Source organism: Coffea arabica, chromosome 9c, assembly GCF_036785885.1.
Source record: "Coffea arabica cultivar ET-39 chromosome 9c, Coffea Arabica ET-39 HiFi, whole genome shotgun sequence".
In the NCBI taxonomy this organism is placed as follows: domain Eukaryota; kingdom Viridiplantae; phylum Streptophyta; class Magnoliopsida; order Gentianales; family Rubiaceae; genus Coffea; species Coffea arabica.
In genome coordinates this window covers 27,160,673-27,180,167 of record NC_092326.1, presented here as the reverse complement: position 1 = coordinate 27,180,167, position 19,495 = coordinate 27,160,673, and the positions used below count along the sequence as shown (strand labels likewise).

Genomic DNA, 19,495 nt, shown 5'->3' with positions numbered 1-19,495 from the left:
CAGCAATGGTTCGCACTACAGGAAGCAAGGGCAGTAATGAGACAATCACTTGTCAAGGAGGAAGCGTTTTGGAGGCAAAAAGCAAGAATTAAATGGCTTCAGGATAGGGATAGAAACTCAAGGTTCTTTCACGCGGTGGTGGCAGAGAGACGGGCCAAATCTGTTATACACCGGATTAGGAGTAGTTCGGGGGAGTGGCTGACGGATGAAGCTCAGATTTCTGCGGAGGCAGTGGATTATTTCACATCCTTATTTCTCGCCGAACCTTGCCCGGCGTCATGGCGCACTTTGGAGGTCATTCCAAAGATTATCTCAAGGGAGCAAAATGATGAGTTGGAGCGTCTCCCCTCAATGGAGGAAATTAAAGAGATTATATTTGCTATGGATGGGGAGAGTGCTGCGGGCCCTGATGGATTCACAGGCAGGTTTTTCACCTTTGCATGGGATGTGGTGGGTCAAGATGTTTTGGAAGCCGTGGTTAGTTTCTTCTGTGGTCATGAGTTGCCGAGGAGCGTGTCTTCGACTTTGATTGTGCTGATCCCGAAAGTGTCTTCGTCCCAAGACTTTAGTCAGTTCCGGCCCATAAGTCTTTGTAATTTTGTAAATAAAGTTATCTCTAAAACCCTAGCGGTTCGATTGGCAAAGGTGTTGCCAAGTATTATATCCCCTCAGCAGAGTGGCTTTGTTAAGGGTAGGCAAATTTTTGATAATTTTCTGCTAGCCCAGGAGTTGGTGTCGGATATTCACCGGAAGAATAGAGGGGGAAATGTGGTGTTGAAGCTTGACATGGCCAAAGCTTATGATAGAGTCTCTTGGTCGTTTTTGCTCCAGGTTTTGCGAAGGTTTGGGTTTGATGAAATATGGATTGATATGATTTGGCGACTTATATCGAATGTGTGGTTCTCGGTAATAGTTAATGGAGCGCCTCAGGGGTTCTTCAAATCTAGTCGTGGGCTGAGACAGGGAGATCCGCTCTCTCCCGCGCTCTTTGTGATTAGTGCGAAAGTTCTCTCTCGCCTACTAAACTCTTTGAGTACCTTTCGGGGCTTTACGCCTTTTAGAGTTCCACGGGGTTGCCTGCCTGTCACTCATCTAGCCTACGCAGATGATATTATTGTCTTCTCTAGTGGTTTGCGGCGATCTGTGCGATTGGTGATGAAGGCTCTGGATGAATATGTTTTAGTGTCAGGTCAAAAGGTGAATCAGCAAAAGAGTTGTGTCTTGGCTCATGCTAAGTTTCCATGGAGTAGGAAGCGGAGTATTGCGGATATGACTGGTTTTCAGTCGAGGGAGTTTCCGGTCAAATATTTGGGATGTCCTTTATATGCAGGGCGGCGGAGGAGATGCTACTTTGCAGGGGTTTGTGAATCGATCATGAGTAAAGTGTTGTCATGGAAAGGGAGGCTGCTCTCGCATGGCGGTAAATTAACTCTTCTCAAAAGCGTCCTTTCCTCTATGCCTATTCACATTTTCGCTGCATCAATCCCTCCTAAGTCGATTTTCAGCATGATGGAAAGAATTTTTGCTGATTTTCTATGGAGCTCCTCTGAGGCTGGGCCACGGTTCCACTGGATTAAGTGGGATCAGTTATGCAACTCATACGACAGGGGGGTACTGGTTTGAGATCCTTAAGGCACGTTTTTGATGCCTTTTCCATGAGACTATGGTGGCACTTCCGGTTGCGGCAATCGTTGTGGGCTGAGTTCATGAACCAAAAATATTGTCCCAGTCTTCATCCTTGCTTTGCTGATATTTCCTCCGGGGTTTCGTGGACTTGGAAGAGGATGGTGGCTATCCAGGGTGTAGCGGAGCAACACATCCACTGGGCTTTGGCTAGGGGAGGGGTTAGTTTCTAGCATGATAACTAGTTGGGGACAGGACCGTTGTGTCATCATGTGGATACTTTTCAAGAATGTAATGTCTCCGACTTTGTGGAACAGGGTGGCTGGAATGAACGACGGTTGAGTGAGGTGGTGCCTGGCAGTTGGGTGGGAAGGATTATGGGAGTGGTGCCTCCTTCGCTGGACCGAGAGGATTCCATGGTTTGGGCTCCCAGTATCTCCGGGGAATTTTCATTAGCATCAGCCTACTGGATTTCTCGAGAGGGTGGAAACAGCTCTTGGCTCTATTCACGGCTCTGGCTTCCCGGGCTACCGCTGAAGGTTTCATTTTTCATGCTAAGATTGGTAGGGTTCCGTTTGCCGGTGATGGACAGGTTGCATAAACTTGGTATCCACGGCCCTTCTCGGTGTTTTTGTTGCTTATATCCATGCCAGGAGTCCATTGATCACATTTTCTGCACTGGGGTGGCGGCAAAGCAGATTTGGGGATATTTTGAAGGGGTTATTGGAGGATTTCGGGATTCCTATACGCTACGAGACAAGTTGGTTAGCTGGTGGTTGAGGCCTAATCGAAACCGATATATGCTATATCTATTCCGTTTATTGCCGGCCTTAATATGTTGGAATTTGTGGAAGATGCGAAACTCGTTTGTATTTGATGGCCATTTGCGGCCCGTGGCTCAGGTTTGCGCGGCAATCTTTGGGGATCTCAGGGACATTTTTTTAAATAGGTTTCAGGGACACATGCCCTTTGGTCAGGATTGGCCAGGTTTATATGGTATGGTGGGTGGTATGCACAGGGTTTCCAGGACCTTGGTGGTTTGATGGAGTTGCCCCGATTCCCTAATGGTAAAGCTGAATTCGGATGGTTGTTCTCGGGGTAATCCGGGAGTGAGTGGAGGTGGGGGGTGCTTCGGTGCTCGGAAGGAAGGTTTCTATTGGGGTACTCGTGCTTCTTTGGGGAGATGACGAGTTTGCAGGCTGAATTGAAGGCGTTGACTTTTGGTGTTAGATTGGCTATTGCAAGTGGATACTTCGATTTACACTTGGAATCTGACTCTTTCATTCTAGTTCAGATCATTCAAGGGAAGGCTCGGTGCCCATGGCGGTCGCAAGGGGACCTACAAGACTTGCTACAGGTCAGCAGGTTTGTTAGAAGGGTGTCACATTGCTTTTGGGAAGCGAATAGGCCGGCTGATCGTCTTGCCAGTGTGGGTGCGGATTCAGGTCAAACGATAACATATCATTCTTTGCGGGATTTGCCTTCTTTGGTGAGAGGTGACGTCTCCCTTGATCAGTTGGGTGTTCCAAGCTTGCGTCGGGTTAGGGCGTAGGTTAAGGTTGTGCTAGTAATGGTTTAAAACTCCATGTATGCTCTCCTTCAATTGATCAAATAAATAAGAGAAAAATATATATATATAAAAAAAAAGTTTATCCGTTTGGATTAGCTGTTTTTGGGGGGTATTTTCAAAAAAAAAAAAATAGTACAAGAGATGGAAAGAAATAGATAGTTATGGTTTTGTGCTGACGAAGTAGGAAGTATCCGAAATATTTACCACACAATGTTCTTTTGTGCTGAAACTCTGAGAAAATTACTCTTGTCCCGGACTCCCTGTATCCAAAAATTATTTTCAGTGCCAAAAAAAAAAAGAGTGCTTAAGCCTTTACGAATGGTTCTCTTAGTCCTACAACTTTTTTAATTTCTTGAAATTAGTTCTTGATTTATTTTGGAATCATTTAAATTACACATCAAATTTCGGTGAGTAACCAACATTTTGAACCGATAACATATTCCATAGAAATGCAGCAATTGTCGAATACACTCTATGAAGATTAGACTATATATATAGTATGCAACAACAAATTTAACATGAAATAATTGAACAAGTTATAATAACATACAAACTAGTAAATAAATTAAATAAAGCATAATTTCATTACAACTTTTTATGCCAGTTTGTGTAATTTCCAAAATAATATCGAAAAAGTATTACTATCTCAATTTGGAGTGAATATGTGAAGAATCTAATTCCCTCTTGGCTTAGGAATATAGGTAGAAACTCTTTTGTGGTAGTCTTGAAGGGGTGGGGCAGGGACGGTTGATGAACAGTTTAACATTTTTTGAACGTTTTGTAATTTTATATAAACTTCGTATATATTGTTATAATAGATGTGTGATATTTTATTACTGTTTATGTGAATCTTATATATAATAATTATATCCCTATTATTAAGTTTTATAAATAGTTGATGTAAAATTATACCTTGTTGAAAAAATGTTAAATCGTGGTAAACAGTTGTTACTTACAACTGTTTTGAAACTGGATCAAGTACTTTGTGCAAAGTCTTGAATAACAATATCTTAAGGGATAATGCTACCTACAAATGCTTAAAAGCTTCTGACACAACTCTGCTATTGTATTAGCTGGCTACCATACATGCTTGTCATTGACCCACAAATGTCCAAACATCCTTTTCCGGTCGGCAAATGTATTGAGACTCTAATAGGATTGTTTGTTAGCCTACAGACTTAAAATTATGAGAAAAATGCTCTATTGTACTTCGACCATTTTAATAACTTATATTACTGGAGCAGGTATTTATGCGTGGATACAATTTTTTAATTAAAAAAATCCCCTAGTCATAATCTGGCATGAGGTTTGGTGGGTCTTAATACTTTAATATATCATCATTAAATTGGTCTTACTTTATGTCCCATGTTTATGACACCAGATGAAAATATCGTAGGACCACAATTTGTATCTTCCCTCGTCGCCAAACTGAATCTTCCATTGATTTAACCGAAAAGACAGTACCAAGAAGAAAAAAACCATCCTTTAGAGTGCTGGACTGTCCGCCACGTCCACTAGCATAAACAAAGTTTTATCTGCGGCATTGCCGCATTTCACTAATTAAACTGCATCGAATGCTAATAGGGAATTCAATTAAATATACAAGGAAGTGCAGAGTTATTTGAATGATTCAATTGATGTCTAAAGAAGCGCAGAATTGCTTCAATGCTAAGGATCGAGAAAAGTGGTTCGCCCACAGTCATCTTTTTTTTTTTTAAATGTTTCCATTAATCATGTTGGTTCAATATGTTAATTTTAATTTGTAAATCAGGACCTTGTAAGGCTATGATGGACTCAAATTGATAATAAATCATAGACTCACAGGAATAATCAAAGGAAAAAACGTTACTGAGGCAAAGGAAAATTTTTTATTAATCAAACGACACTTTGGCTACACGATACAAAGAACAACAAAGGTTACTACTTCTTGGAAAAAAAAAAACCAAAAGACAGACACATAGGTACTTCTTACAGCAAAAGGCCCAGAACTTCTAATTCTACTATCACAAACATTATGGGATTTGATCCCATATGGCCAACTTTAGACTTGCCAACAAAACTAACTAATAAACAGAGGACATGTGGTCAACAAATAAAACTAACCAATCAACCATAGTTTGGTTTATATTTTTACATTATCTCCCTTAAACTGAACTTCTCAAATTTAGACATGCCCAACATCTGCTTTAACTTGACAAATATTTTCGTCTTCAATGCCTTGGTAAAAATGTCAGCCACTTGGTATTCAATTCTGCAATAATCAACTTCAATCTCCTTCTCTCGAACCAACTCCCGTATAAAATGATACTTGATATCAATGTATTTACTACACCTATGGAGTGTTGAATTTTTGGGCAACTCAATCACAGATTTACTGTCACAATAAATCTTTGTAAGATCAACCTATTTGTGTTGTAGAACACCAAGTATGCGATGTAATCACAAAGCTTGAGTAGCACTGTTAGCCACTGCAATATACTCTGCTTCCGTTGTAGATAATGTAATCACTTGTTGCTTCTTCGAATTATAGGAAAACATACCATAACCAATAAAAAATGCATATCCTGAAGTATTCTTCCTCTCAACTGTATCGCCAACCCAATTACTGTTTGTGTACCCAAAGAGTTCAACTGGATCATTTCCTGAGTAAAAAATGCGATCACTACAAATACCTCCAATATATCTCAAAATTCTCTTAGCCACCCGCAAATGTGACTTATGTGAATTTTTCATGAACCTACTTATCTAACCAACAGCAAAATTGATATTTGGTTTCGTAGACGTCAAATATCTCAAACTCCTTACCAAACTTTAAAGTAAGTAGGATTCATATATTCACCAACATTCTCTTTGGTCAACTTTAATTTTTTTAAACTAGTGTTAGAATAAGTTTCGTTGTATCCATTTTGAATTTCTTTAAAATATTACATGCATATTTTTTGAGATATAAAAATTCTACGAAATCAAATAATCTACGTGCAAACACACAATAAGAATATCACCACAGATAGAAAATTTAATAAATAAAGTGTGTTCATATGAATGCCTTTGAAAATCATAAGTCAAAAAATAGGAATCAATTTTTGTTTAGCATGCTCTTGGGGTTTGTTTCAATCCATATAAGACTCTTTTCAATCTAAATACCTTATTTTCCTGATCACTTCTGACAACACCTGCAGGTTGCTCCACATATACTTTTTCATTGAGAATTTTATTCAGAAAAGCTGACTTGACATTCATTTGATAAATTCTATAGTTATTTTAGATAGTTAGAGAATTATCATATGGACTATGTTAAGTCTGGCAACCGATGCAAACACTTTAAAATAGTCAATTCTGCGTTTTTGCCTATATCCTTTCACAACTAATCTTGCCCTGCATTTATCAATTTCTCCACTAGACTTAAATTTGGTCTTATATACCCATTTCACTTCAGTGACTTTTTTACTAGTTGGAAGATAAATAAGTTTTCAAGTGTTGTTCTTCTCAATTGTATGAATTTCTTCCTCCATTGTTTTCACCCAACAATCATCGTGGGTTGCCTCCTCATACAAAACTAGGTCACATCTGCAAACAAAACAAAATTAACAATATCTTCGTTAGAAATAACATCATATGGTATAATAACATAATCCTGCAGACAAGTTGGCATTTGTTGCTGATGCTATGGACATCCAGTTAACTCAGTCTGTGAACCCTGAACAGCTGGTGATAGTTGAACATCAATATTAGCTTCTTCTTGATAATTTAGAGTTGCCTCTACTATTTTAAAATTTTCAATAGACCAGTCCCAAATTCACATCTTTCATCAAAAGTCACATCTTTATTCACTATCACCTTCTCTGTCAAAAGATTGTAAAACTTGTAAGTTCGGAAAACTTCACTGTACCCAATAAATACACACATTTTCCTCTTGTCATCAAATTTCTTTCTTAATTGATTAGGAACATAAGAATAGGCCATACAACCAAAAATTCTGAGATGACAAACAAATAGTCTTCTACCAGCCCAAATTTCTTCAAAATTTTTTTTCGAAAACATTTTTGATAGGATACTTGTTCAATAAATAATTGCACAAAAAACTGCCTTTGCCCAAAAAGATTTTGGCATTTTTTTCAACTTTAATATACGCCTCACTATATTCATAACTGTAATATTCTTCTCTCTATCATTCTATTTTGTTGTGGAGTGTACCTAGTAGTCAACTAATACTGTATCCCATTTTTCTCAAGAAAATTAGCACAAATCAAATATTCCTAATTCCTATTTGTTCTCAAAATTTTAATCTAATAGCCAATTTGCTTCTCAACAAAAGTTTAAAATTTTTTAAAGTGTCACAGGCATTAGATTTCTTCTTCAAAAAATACATCCAAACTTTTCTACTAAAATCATCAATAAAGGTAATAAAATACCTAGAACCACTATTAGAAGGAATCTCCATAGTGTACAAATTTGAATGAATAATTTCTAATGGTTTTTTGACCCTCCATGATTTGCTAGTTTGAAAAGCATTTCTGTGTTACTTTCCCAAAACACACATATCACAGATTCTATCAGAATTTCTAATATTAGGTAGCCCACTGTAGTGGGGCCAATGCACGGGCAACACGTGTCAGCTCGGCCCAACCATGCACATGCTCGGCAATTGAGATCCGATAGCTCGGTCACGTCAGCTCGGGAAAAGGGAAGGTCAACTCGGCCTGGGCCGCTCACCCTCCTTGCGGTAGGTCTCGGGGGTCGCGGCCTCCGAGCCTTTCGGGGCCATCTTATGAAACTCTAGAAAGACTCCAAATCTTAGGGGACTCCTACTCCTATATGAAAATCACTACCTTCAAGCCTATAAATATGGCACCACATTACTGATGTGAGACGGATCTAGACGAACACCAAGTTGAGTGGATTTGCGGAACTTTGACCCTGCTATAATCACAAGCCTCGAACTAAGGAGAATCCTTAACCCAAGACTAGCCAGTTTAGTGAACCAAAGTATATTTAGAAGAACGCCACAACCAAGGAGACTACTTGATTGATAAGTTCGATGAACAACTTGAGATTAATTCTCAAGTATTCAAAGGAAATTCTCTTGAAGCAAGAGAGAGTGAATAAACTCACGAATATTTTATAAAATCTGAATTGACCTTAATGAATGAAAACCTAGGCTATATATAGCCTTACATGACTCAAACCCTAGAATGTCCAATGGACGACCTTGCCCTTCATTAAGGGTAAAATATCTAACAACTAATTGGCTAAATTAAGACTCTAAAATTCGGCCAAAGTGAAGTGGAAATTGACCGAAATTATTAATGCTAACAAACAACTAATAATGGTAACGAAAACTCTAATTAGCAATCTAGCACTTAGCAATCTAGAACTCTGTGGACTAGTCTTCACTTGGGTCTTCCGTTTGAAGGAAAGTGTATAGAGTAGTTTCTCCATTATGTAACCCTTCAATGGACCTCAAGTCATCACCAACTCGTTCTTGAATCGTGCAAACAAGAGCTTGAAGTGATTCTTGAATTCTCCTAGCACGCGCTCTTGTAATTGGACCACTGGGTATTTGCATGACTTGAGCACTAGAAGTTTGAGCAGCCTTGAGCCCCTCCTCATTAGTCCCCTCCTCTTGAAAGCGATTTGTCCTCAAATCAAACTCATCATCTGCATGAAAAGGACTCAAGTCAGTTACATTAAAAGTAGCATGTACCCCATACGCACCTGGAAGTTCAAGTTTGTAGGCATTGTCATTTATACGCTCCAAGACTTGGAATGGACCATCTCCCTGTGGAAGTAGCTTACTATGCCGTTGGACTGGGAACCTCTCTTTGTGCATGTGTATCCATACCCAATCGCCAGGCTCAAAGACCATCTGGCGGCGCCTCCTGTTGGCACTTTGGATGTATTGAAGTGTATGCTTCTCGATGTTGGCTCTCACCTTAGTGTGTAACTCACGTACATATGCAGCTTTATTCTTACCATCCAAGTTAACTCTCTCATGAACAGGTAAAGGAGTTAAATCCAAAGGTGTGAGAGGGTTAAAGCCATACACAATTTCAAACGGCGTATAATGGGTAGCAGAATGAATAGTACGATTGTATGCAAATTCCACATGTGGTAAGCAATCTTCCCAAGATTTAATGTTCTTTTTAATAATTGCGCGCAATAGGGTAGATAAAGTCCTATTAACCACTTCGGTTTGACCAGCAGTTTGTGGGTGACTAGAAGTAGAAAATAGCAATTTAGTACCTAGTTTACACCACAAAGTTTTCCAAAAATAGCTAAGGAATTTGGCGTCCCTATCAGAAACAATAGTGCGTGGCATGCCATGTAATCTAACTATCTCACGAAAGAATAAATCTGCAACATGCTTAGCATCATCTGTTTTAAGACAAGGAATAAAATGAGCCATTTTGGAGAAGCGGTCAACTACCACATAGATTGAATCATGTCCTTTTCTAGTCCTAGGTAGACCAAGCACAAAATCCATTGACAGATCAACCCATGGTGCATGTGGAATAGGCAAAGGTGTATAGAGACCATAAGGGTGTACCTTTGATTTAGCTTGGTGACAAGTCACACACCTTTCAATGTGCCTTTCCACGTCACTCCTCATGCGAGGCCAGAAGAAATGCTCTTGGAGAATCATCAAGGTCTTGGCAATGCCAAAATGCCCCATTAAACCACCTCCATGAGCTTCCCTTACTAGGAGCGTGCGCATGGAGCTCTTGGGAATGCAAAGCTTGTCTTTGTAGTATAAGAACCCCTGAGAGATGAAATAATGCTCACGAGAGTGTCGTGGCAAAGAGTTAAAAATCTCACCAAAATCTAAGTCAGTTGCATAAAATTCTTTAAGGAATTCAAACCCAAGCAACTTAGCATCTAATGTAGTGATAAGGGTATGCCTTCTCGAGAGTGCATCAGCCACTACATTCGTCTTACCTGCCTTGTATTTGATCACAAAGGTAAAACTGTCAATGAATGTAATCCATCGTGCATGTCGCTTACTCAACTTGTCTTGGGATTTGATATGCTTGAGCGACTCATGGTCAGTGTGCAAGACAAACTCACGAGGGCGTAGGTAATGTTGCCATGTTTGGAGAGCCCGTACCAAGGCCATTAGTTCCTTATCATAGGTTGAGTAGTTGAGAGCAGCTCCATTCAACTTCTCGCTAAAGTAGGCAACCGGGCGACCCTCTTGGAGTAGAACAGCTCCAATACCTATACCAGAAGCATCACACTCTACTTCAAAAGCTTTGTCAAAATTAGGTAAACTAAGAACAGGTGCATGTGTGAGCTTGTGTTTAAGTAATTGGAAAGACTTAGCTTGTTCCTCTCCCCAATGAAATTGCACATCTTTCTTGATAATTGATGTAAGTGGTGCAGCAATTGTGCTAAAATCCTTGACAAAATGCCTATAGAAGCTTGCCAAGCCATGAAAACTTCTCACCTCACTTACATTGGTAGGGGTTGGCCATTCATTAATAGACTTCACCTTTTCTTGATCAACATGAATTCCCTGCTCACTAACAACATAGCCTACGAAAACCAATTGGTTTGTGCAAAATGTACACTTCTTAAGGTTAGCGTAGAGGCTTGCCTTGCGAAGTGCATCGAGGACCATTTGTAAATGCACAACATGCTCATCTAGAGTCTTACTATAGATCAAAATGTCATCGAAGTAGACAACCACAAATTTACCAATGAAGGAGCGTAAAACATGGTTCATGAGTCTCATAAAAGTACTTGGCGCATTGGTTAGCCCAAAAGGCATGACCAACCACTCAAAAAGTCCATGTTTTGTTTTAAATGCAGTTTTCCATTCATCTCCTTCCTTCATGCGTATTTGATGGTAACCACTTTTCAAATCAATCTTAGTAAAAATGATAGCACCATGTAATTCATCAAGCATGTCATCCAAACGAGGTATAGGATGGCGGTACTTTACCGTGATGGCATTAATTGCCCTACAATCAGTGCACATTCTCCACCCACCATCTTTCTTTGGAACAAGTAGAACTGGTACAGCACAAGGTCTTAGACTCTCTTGAATCCAACCCTTACTAAGCAACTCCACTTGTCGTTGTTGCTCCTTGGTTTCCTTAGGATTGGTCCTATATGGTGCCTTGTTTGGAAGGGAAGATCCAGGAATGAAATCAATTTGATGTTCAATTCCCCTTAATGGAGGCAAACCAGTAGGTATATCCTCAGGAAAGACGTCTTGGTACTCCTGTAAAAGGTTAGTAATAATACTAGGCAAAGAAGCATCAGGAGCATTAGTGAATAAGGAACCCTTGCAAAATAAAATAAATAAAACCTGATTAGAATGCAAGGCTTGTCTCACGTCCTTCACCTTGGCAAGCTTGCTGGATTTTCTTTCCTGTGTGGGCTCTAAGGCCGAATGAGAATGATCCAACTTGCTTGAAGAAGGGTCGGTCAATACCAATTTCTTAGCTTTGTCCTTCTTGGTGATAACATGTGAATCATACTCTTTTTGTAGACTAACTTGATCCTCATGCACTTGTTGAGGTGTAACAGGTGCAAGTGTAATCTTTTTACAATTATGCATGAAAGAGTATTTATTCAAGAAACCATCAAAGGTGATTCTTTTGTCAAATTGCCAAGGACGCCCTAAGAGTATATGTGCAGCTTGCATTGGTACTACATCACACATAACATCATCTTCATACCTACCAATGCGAAAAGTAACCAAAACTTGTTTGTGCACACGTACCTCCCCACTGTTGTTTAACCACTGAAGCTTGTAGGGACGGGGGTGGTCACTAGTTGGCAAGTTTAGTTTCTCCACCATCAATGCACTAGCAACATTAGTGCAACTTCCGGGATCGATCACCAAGCTGCATACCTTGTTGGTCACATGGCACCTAGTGTAAAAGATGTTGTCACGTTGAAGCTCATCTTTACTAGCTTGAGTAGCTAGTGCCCTTCTTGCTACCAATCCAACTTTGTCTTGAGTTGGAACTTCCTCTATCTCATCTTCCTCTTCAACCAAGGGAGGCATGTCGTTGTAATCCTCCTCTTCATCATCGGTGACAATGTCCCCATTTGGTAGGACAAGCATGGTCCTTGGATTTGGACATTGGCTTGCAATATGTCCAATTCCTTGACACCTCCAACATTTGGTGTCACGATTCCTAGGTTTTGAAGGTTCAATCATCGACTTTGGCACAACCTTGGAGTCGGTTTTTGCAAAAGGCGGCCGCGAGCTTGGTCCTTGATCGTGCTTCGGCCTTGTAGTGTTCCAAGCATTCGAACCTCGCTCTTCCCTTCCAGGCTGGAATGGTCGAGTAAATGTTTGTGGAGGAGGGTTATAATTTCTGGTTGCACCCCTCCTCTTGAGCCTTTGCTCAATCTTGATAGCCTTTTCCACCATATCTTCTATCTCCATATAGTATTGAAGCTCCAGTTGGTCGGCTATTTCAACCCTCAGACCATTGAGAAACCTTGCCATTGTAGCCTCTCTATCTTCTTGAATATCAGCTCTCAACATGGAGATTTCCATGTCCTTGTAGTAGTCCTCAACTGAGCGTTGACCTTGAGTCAAGGTTTGGAGTTTTTGGTACAAGTCTCTATGGTAGTGACTTGGTACAAATTGCCTCTTCATAAGCCTCTTGAGCTCAGTCCAAGTGGTTATAGGAAGTTCACCACACCTTCTCCTGCTTGTAACCACTTGTTCCCACCAAACTATGGCATAGTCGGTGAATTCGACTACGGCAAGTCTCAATTTTTGTGCATCGGTGTAGTTATTACAGTCGAATACTAGTTCCACTCGACTCTCCCATTCAAGGTACGTATCCGGATCTGATTTGCCTTGGAACGGAGGTATCTTCATCTTAATCCCTTTGATTGCATCACCAATTCCTCTTGTGTTTCTCTTCGGTCTCCCTTGCCCATAGATCTCACGGTCCGAATCGGCATTGGAGTCACTAGATTCCTCCAGGGCGGATTTTCCCTTAGATTTCCTAGATGAAGCCCTAGATGAACTTAGGTGATCAATCTGGTCATGGATCGTTTCCAATCTTTGGTCCAGTCTCCTCTGCATTTCCTTCCACATAGCATCCATTTTAAGTGATAGCTGAGCAATGGTAAGTTCATTTTCCTGAGACATGGTGAAACCTGCAAAACTTGACAAATTGTTAGTAGAAAATGTCTCACTTGCTCCCTTAAGTGTTTCACTCCTCTGGTGTTTTCACTCAAGTGTTATGTCACTCTAATGCTCTTACCACTTCACTCCTCAAGCCACTTGGTTGTTCCCTTTGAAGAAATCAGAAATTTCTCAAGGAAATTCAATCAAACTTGAATCAAATAGCTCCCAATTGTATCAAAAGAACAAGGAACAAAAGTAGAAACGGAAAACTCAAGTAATGAATTTTGACAAGGAGTGGAACGAGGCAAAAAAAATTGTCCACGCACAATGAGGGAGTTTCCCAAGTGTTTTAATTAATTTCCTAATTGATTTTTTGGGAATCAAGTTAGGTGTTGGATTTATTTGGAAAATTCCTTAAAGTCGGCTAACCAGATCAGGGTTATTTCCAAAAAATGTTCCAGATCTCCTTCTCCTTATTCCTTTCCTAAAGTCGGCTGGTCACCCAAGTGCAAAACAGATTTTGGTAGCTTCCTAGTCCAACCGAAACTGTTATCTAAAAATTCCAGAATTTTGCTTCTAACAAACCCTACATAAAACTCGGCTATACTACCCTGTCCTTGCCCCCAATTTTGTTCCTTACACCGCCCTCAAAGAACAAGTAATTCGGCCCCTCCCCTTCGCACCACACGCGGACAAATTGGACTGTTGGTCCTAGACAATGGCGTCACAAGGTAATGTAAGCGATGTTACACAAGAACTTCCCAAGCGGCTTGCCCAAGAAACTCCCCAGAATTTTATTCCTAAACCAAGGAGGCCCTGTATGGATGCAAGAGCGTACAAGAAGCTGTTTGTGCGAAGAGAGGTACAGGTCTTCAAGAATCAAGATGATCAAAAAACTCAAAAGGTGACACAAATAATCAAGACTCAAGGCGCTGAAGATTTTCAAGAAGAAGTTGGTCAGAATTTTTAAACCCTTCCTTTGCCTTAGATTTCTGTTTTTGCAGCTTAAATTCAAGAAACAAAGTGTAGCAATTCAGGTCTTGGCAATAAAGAACACAATTTCCTTTTCTTTCTTGTCACCCGTGCAATTCCTCTTTCTTTGTTCCTTTTTTTTCTTTTTTTTTTTTGACTCTAAGAACACACAATTACTCGGCTGTTTGTGGGTAAAATTCCAGAATGTAATGTTAAACCAAAGTTCTCCTTCAATCCCCCAATAACTATAAAAAATTCGAGACTTCAAGATTAGTTCAAGAAACTCAAGAACCCTAGATTATTGCAGTCCCTCCTCAAGATTCCAACCCCCAAACAAGTTTAACCACAAAAATCAGTTTAGGAGATTAATGAAAACAACTTGGGTAACAACTAAAAGCTGGAACAAATTTGACACGAAACTTGCGCCCAAGGAAAACCCTAGTTGCAAGTGAAACCCTAGCCGTCGCAGAAATTGTTTTGTTTTGTTTTTTTTTTAATATTCAAACACAGCTCGGTTACACTTGAAAGCAGGCTTCAAGACAGAATCACACAACCAGGTAATGCACGAAGTGTATGCGAAGCAAAAGAAATCAAAGAACGACGCAACAAGAACAAACAAAGGCGGACAGAATTTTTTTTTTTTTTTGTAATAACAATCGGACTTGACACCAAGATAAACACGACCAGTTTTGCAAGATAAAATTTACTAGAAAGCTTACGAACAACTCAACGGGATATACTTGATGTCGTCGACTAGCTCTGGATACCAACTGATGTGAGACGGATCTAGACGAACACCAAGTTGAGTGGATTTGCGGAACTTTGACCCTGCTATAATCACAAGCCTCGAACTAAGGAGAATCCTTAACCCAAGACTAGCCAGTTTAGTGAACCAAAGTATATTTAGAAGAACGCCACAACCAAGGAGACTACTTGATTGATAAGTTCGATGAACAACTTGAGATTAATTCTCAAGTATTCAAAGGAAATTCTCATGAAGCAAGAGAGAGTGAATAAACTCACGAATATTTTATAAAATCTGAATTGACCTTAATGAATGAAAACCTAGGCTATATATAGCCTTACATGACTCAAACCCTAAAATGTCCAATGGACGACCTTGCCCTTCATTAAGGGTAAAATATCTAACAACTAATTGGCTAAATTAAGACTCTAAAATTCGTCCAAAGTGAAGTGGAAATTGACCGAAATTATTAATGCTAACAAACAACTAATAATGGTAACGAAAACCCTAATTAGCAATCTAGCACTTAGCAATCTAGAACTCTGTGGACTAGTCTTCACTTGGGTCTTCCGTTTGAAGGAAAGTGTATAGAGTAGTTTCTCCATTATGTAACCCTTCAATGGACCTCAAGTCATCACCAACTCGTTCTTGAATCGTGCAAACAAGAGCTCAAAGTGATTCTTGAATTCTCCTAGCACGCGCTCTTGTAATTGGACCACTGGGTATTTGCATGACTTGAGCACTAGAAGTTTGAGCAGCCTTGAGCCCCTCCTCATTAATTACAATACAAGGTACGCCATCTATAGTACTCTATACTGTTGCCTTCTTTATAATCTCTACTAACTTGAACGTCGGAGCTATCCCAGGGACTCTAGCCCCGCTGTTGTTCTTTCTTTGCAGGATAGCCTGCTCGATTTCCCCCCTCAGTTTGGCCGCACTCCTCCTTCCAGTGCGGAGCAGCTCAGCTCGGATTGCGTCCATGGCCGTCGCATCAATTGGCGCCGTCTGTGGGAAACACATAATTCTTTTCTTGCGAATCATGCCAAGGACTAGGTCTCAGAGGAGCGATGATGGATCCAAGGGGAATGAACGAAGCGGCCCCCAAAACCCCACTCGGGGTCCGACTCCTGGAGACAAGGGGATGGGGCTCTCACAAATCCCGCCTGAACAGCTGGTTTAGGCGGAAAACCTACCTACTTTCAAGGCGATCATAAGTTACCTCAAAGAGCAGACGGGAGGTCATCATGACTAGGAGCCTAAGGTCCAAGGAGAGAAAGGAGTTGGGTTGTCAGAATCCTGAACGGGGAGTCTTAAGGCTCGGCCAAAGCGGGCGCACAGGGAGTTCACGCGCAAACAAATCGAGGTCATGGAGCCTTCCCACAAGAACTCCCGAACTGAGCACCCAGAGCCCTTCCGAAGGTTTTCAAGGGGAGAGCTCTCCCCACGGAAAGAGCAGCACTAGGTACAAGACGAGCTAGACCTATTGTTGGACGTTGAGGCGGACAGGTACATTGCTTCCCTCTTTGTGCCCGATATTGAGGACTACCCGCTGGCTGCGAAGTTCAAAATACCGAGCATGAAATCTTATGATGCAACCACGGATCCGAAGGATCACTTATTCGCATTCATGACGCAAATGCGCCTGCAAACGGCCGCGGATGCGGTCAGATGCAAGACCTTTCCAATGTTCTTGGAGGGAAAGGCGTGTCAATGGTTCCAGGGGCTTCCTCCACGTCAATCCGGTCATTCACCCAGCTTGCGCGATTGTTCTCAGCACAATTTGTTTCGTCGCGAGCCTTCTCCAAAAGCACTGCTCACCTGATGACCATCCAGCAAAAACCCGAGGAGTCACTGCGCGAGTACATGGTGCACTTCAATAATGAATCCCTCCAAGTCCGTGATCGGGATGACAAGGTGGTCATGGCCACCTTCATCAATGGGCTGTGTAAGCAGAAACTATACACCGAGCTCGTGGAGAGAACTCCCAAGTCAGTTCGGAAGATGCTGGACCGACCTCATGAGAAAGCCAATGCTGAGGAGGCCAATCGCCTTAAAAGCGCGCAGGAAAAGTTGAGGGTTGACAAGCGCAGAAGGAGCGCTGACCAGGAAGACGCGCGACCCAGCTAGGGACGGAAGAATGTCTATGACCGCTTGCCTAGGAGTCGGACCATGGGAGGAGATAAGTCCTGGACTGCCCTCACTGCGCCTCGAGCTCGGGTCCTTGCAGTGATGGACAAGAAGGGCTCTCCTGGCTTCCTCGACCCTTGGCTGGGGACAAGAGCAGGCGTGATCAGGGTCTGTACCGTGCGTATCACCTAGATGTGGGACACGATACGGAGGATTGCCGCCACCTCAAGAAAGATATTGAAAAGTTGATCAAACGAGGTCACCTCGGACAGTTCATACGTGATGAACGAACTGACTTGAGGCAGGGGAGGCACAAACGAGAGCACCTGGGCTACTCCCGTGACCGACCTCAGGGGCCCCGTGGCCGAACTCCTGAGCAGGAAACTCAGAATTTGGCCGGGTGATCAATACTATTGCAGGAGGACCGGTTGGAGGAGATAGTCATACAGCTTGGCGGCACAACCGCCCTCCTCCCAGTGAAGAGAGCTTGAGCAAACGATTAAAGATGTATGATGAAATCATTTATGGGTCGGAAGATGCAGTCCCTCTGGCCTCTAATAACCACGAAACCATCGTGATAGAGGTCATCACCTGCAACTACAAGTTGAAAAAGGTATACATCGATAATGGAAGTGCCATCGATGTGTTGTACTACAAGGCCTTTAAGGAGTTGCAGCTGGAAGACAAATAGCTTGTCTCGGTTCGAACTCTATTAATCGGTTTTGTTGGCCCTCCGGTAAGGCCGAAGGGAATGATAACCCTCATGGTCACGGTAGGGGCGTCACCAAAGTGCCGAACTATTCCAGTGATTTTTGTGGTGGTAACAGAGCTCTCATCGTACAATATGATACTGGGATAGCCTACCTTGAACGCCCTTCGGGCTGTCTGTTCCACCTTGCACCTCAGCATGAAATTTCCTACTCCTGCAGGGGTAGCTAAAATGCTCAGAGATCCAGACGTGATCAGGGCCTGTTACATTGCAACTCTCAAGGGCAAGGAGAAACTGGTTGCTCAAACAACTTGTTTGGAGCCCTGGGAGCCCATGGAGAAAAGAGAGAGATTGGAGACGGATGAGGGGTTGGTTGAGCTACCGGTCCATCGGGAGCGACCTGATTGCACGGTCAAGGTCGGCTCCTGCCTAAGCGAGCTGACCCGAAACTCGCTAGAATCCCTCCTAGAAGAGTAAGCAGAGATCTTCGCTTGTAGTGCTGATGATATGCCAGGCATTCCATCCGAGCTAGCAATTCACAAACTACACGTGGACCTCAAGGTTCGACCTGTAAAGCAGAAAAAGCGGAACTTTGCGCCAGAGCGGAATGAGGTCGTCAAAAGCGAGATAGGCAAGCTGCTAGAAGCCAAAATCGTGAAGGAGGTATATTACCCGAAATGGCTGGCCAACCCAGTGTTGATCAATAAAGAAGAATGAGCTTGGAGGATGTGCGTGGATTTCACTAACCTAAATAAGGCTTGCCCAAAGGACTGCTACCCCCTGCCACGGATAGACCAGTTTGTGGACTCGACTACGGGATTCAGGATCTTTTGCTTTTTGGATGCCTTCAAGGGGTATCATCAGATAGCCCTAGACGAAGAAGATCAGGAAAAGACCTCATTTATCACCAAACACGGCACCTACTGTTATGTCACCATGCCGTTCGGGCTGAAGAATGTAGGCACGACCTACCAGAGGCTGGTCAATAAGCTGTTCAAGGGCCAAATCGGTCAAAATATGGAGATCTACGTGGACGATATGTTAGTAAAAAGTCGGACCCAAGAGCAGTTCATCGTGGACCTTAGGGAGATTTTTGATGTCCTTCGTAACTCGCAGATGCAGCTAAACCCCAAGAAGTGCACCTTTGGGGTCAAGTCAGGCAAAATTCCTAGGTTACATGATTTTCAAACAAAGAGTAAGAGTTAATTCGGATAAAATCAAGGCCATCATGAACATGGCTCCTCCCCGAAATATTAAGGAGGTACAACGCCTGACTAGGAGGATGGCGGCCTTGAATAGGTTTTTGTCCAAATCGGCATTTCAGGGCTCTCCTTTCTTCAAAGCCCTGAGAAGAGGTCCGCTGGTTGAATGGAATTCAGAGTGCTAGAAAGCATTTGAAGAGATGAAGGTCCATCTTACCCGGTTGCCGGCCTTAACCTCTCCCGAACAGGGGGAAATCCTGTTCATCTACCTAACTGTAGGAGAGGAGGCCGTTAGCGCGGTGCCGGTGTGAGTGGAAGACAAGGTCCAGAAACCTGTATACTATGTTAGTCGTGCCCTGCAAGGGGCAGAGACGAGATATTCTACAGTAGAGCGGTATGTCCTGACACTAGTTCATGCAGCTCGGAAGCTCAGGTCGTACTTCCA

The 19,495-nt window shown here is 42.1% G+C and overlaps 3 protein-coding genes across 3 annotated transcripts; 2 read left to right on the top strand and 1 right to left on the bottom strand.

Annotated features, from left to right (window-relative positions):
* Window positions 1-1,655: 1,655 nt before the first annotated feature.
* On the top strand, window positions 1,656-2,666 carry LOC140014161 (uncharacterized). The gene is made up of 2 exons (XM_072064574.1): window positions 1,656-1,844; window positions 1,941-2,666. The coding sequence occupies exons 1-2, from the start codon at window positions 1,656-1,658 to the stop codon at window positions 2,664-2,666; spliced, it is 915 nt and encodes a 304-aa protein (XP_071920675.1).
* A 2,966-nt stretch (window positions 2,667-5,632) lies between these two features.
* LOC140014160 (uncharacterized) lies at window positions 5,633-13,316 on the bottom strand. Its single transcript, XM_072064573.1, has 5 exons — window positions 11,505-13,316; window positions 11,183-11,417; window positions 9,772-10,408; window positions 8,909-9,408; window positions 5,633-5,835 (listed from the first exon to the last, which is right to left on the bottom strand). The coding sequence occupies exons 1-5, from the start codon at window positions 13,314-13,316 to the stop codon at window positions 5,633-5,635; spliced, it is 3,387 nt and encodes a 1,128-aa protein (XP_071920674.1).
* A 3,364-nt stretch (window positions 13,317-16,680) lies between these two features.
* Window positions 16,681-17,139, top strand: LOC140014159 (uncharacterized). The gene has a single exon (XM_072064572.1). It carries the CDS (start codon window positions 16,681-16,683, stop codon window positions 17,137-17,139), a length of 459 nt encoding a protein of 152 aa, XP_071920673.1.
* Window positions 17,140-19,495: the final 2,356 nt, after the last annotated feature.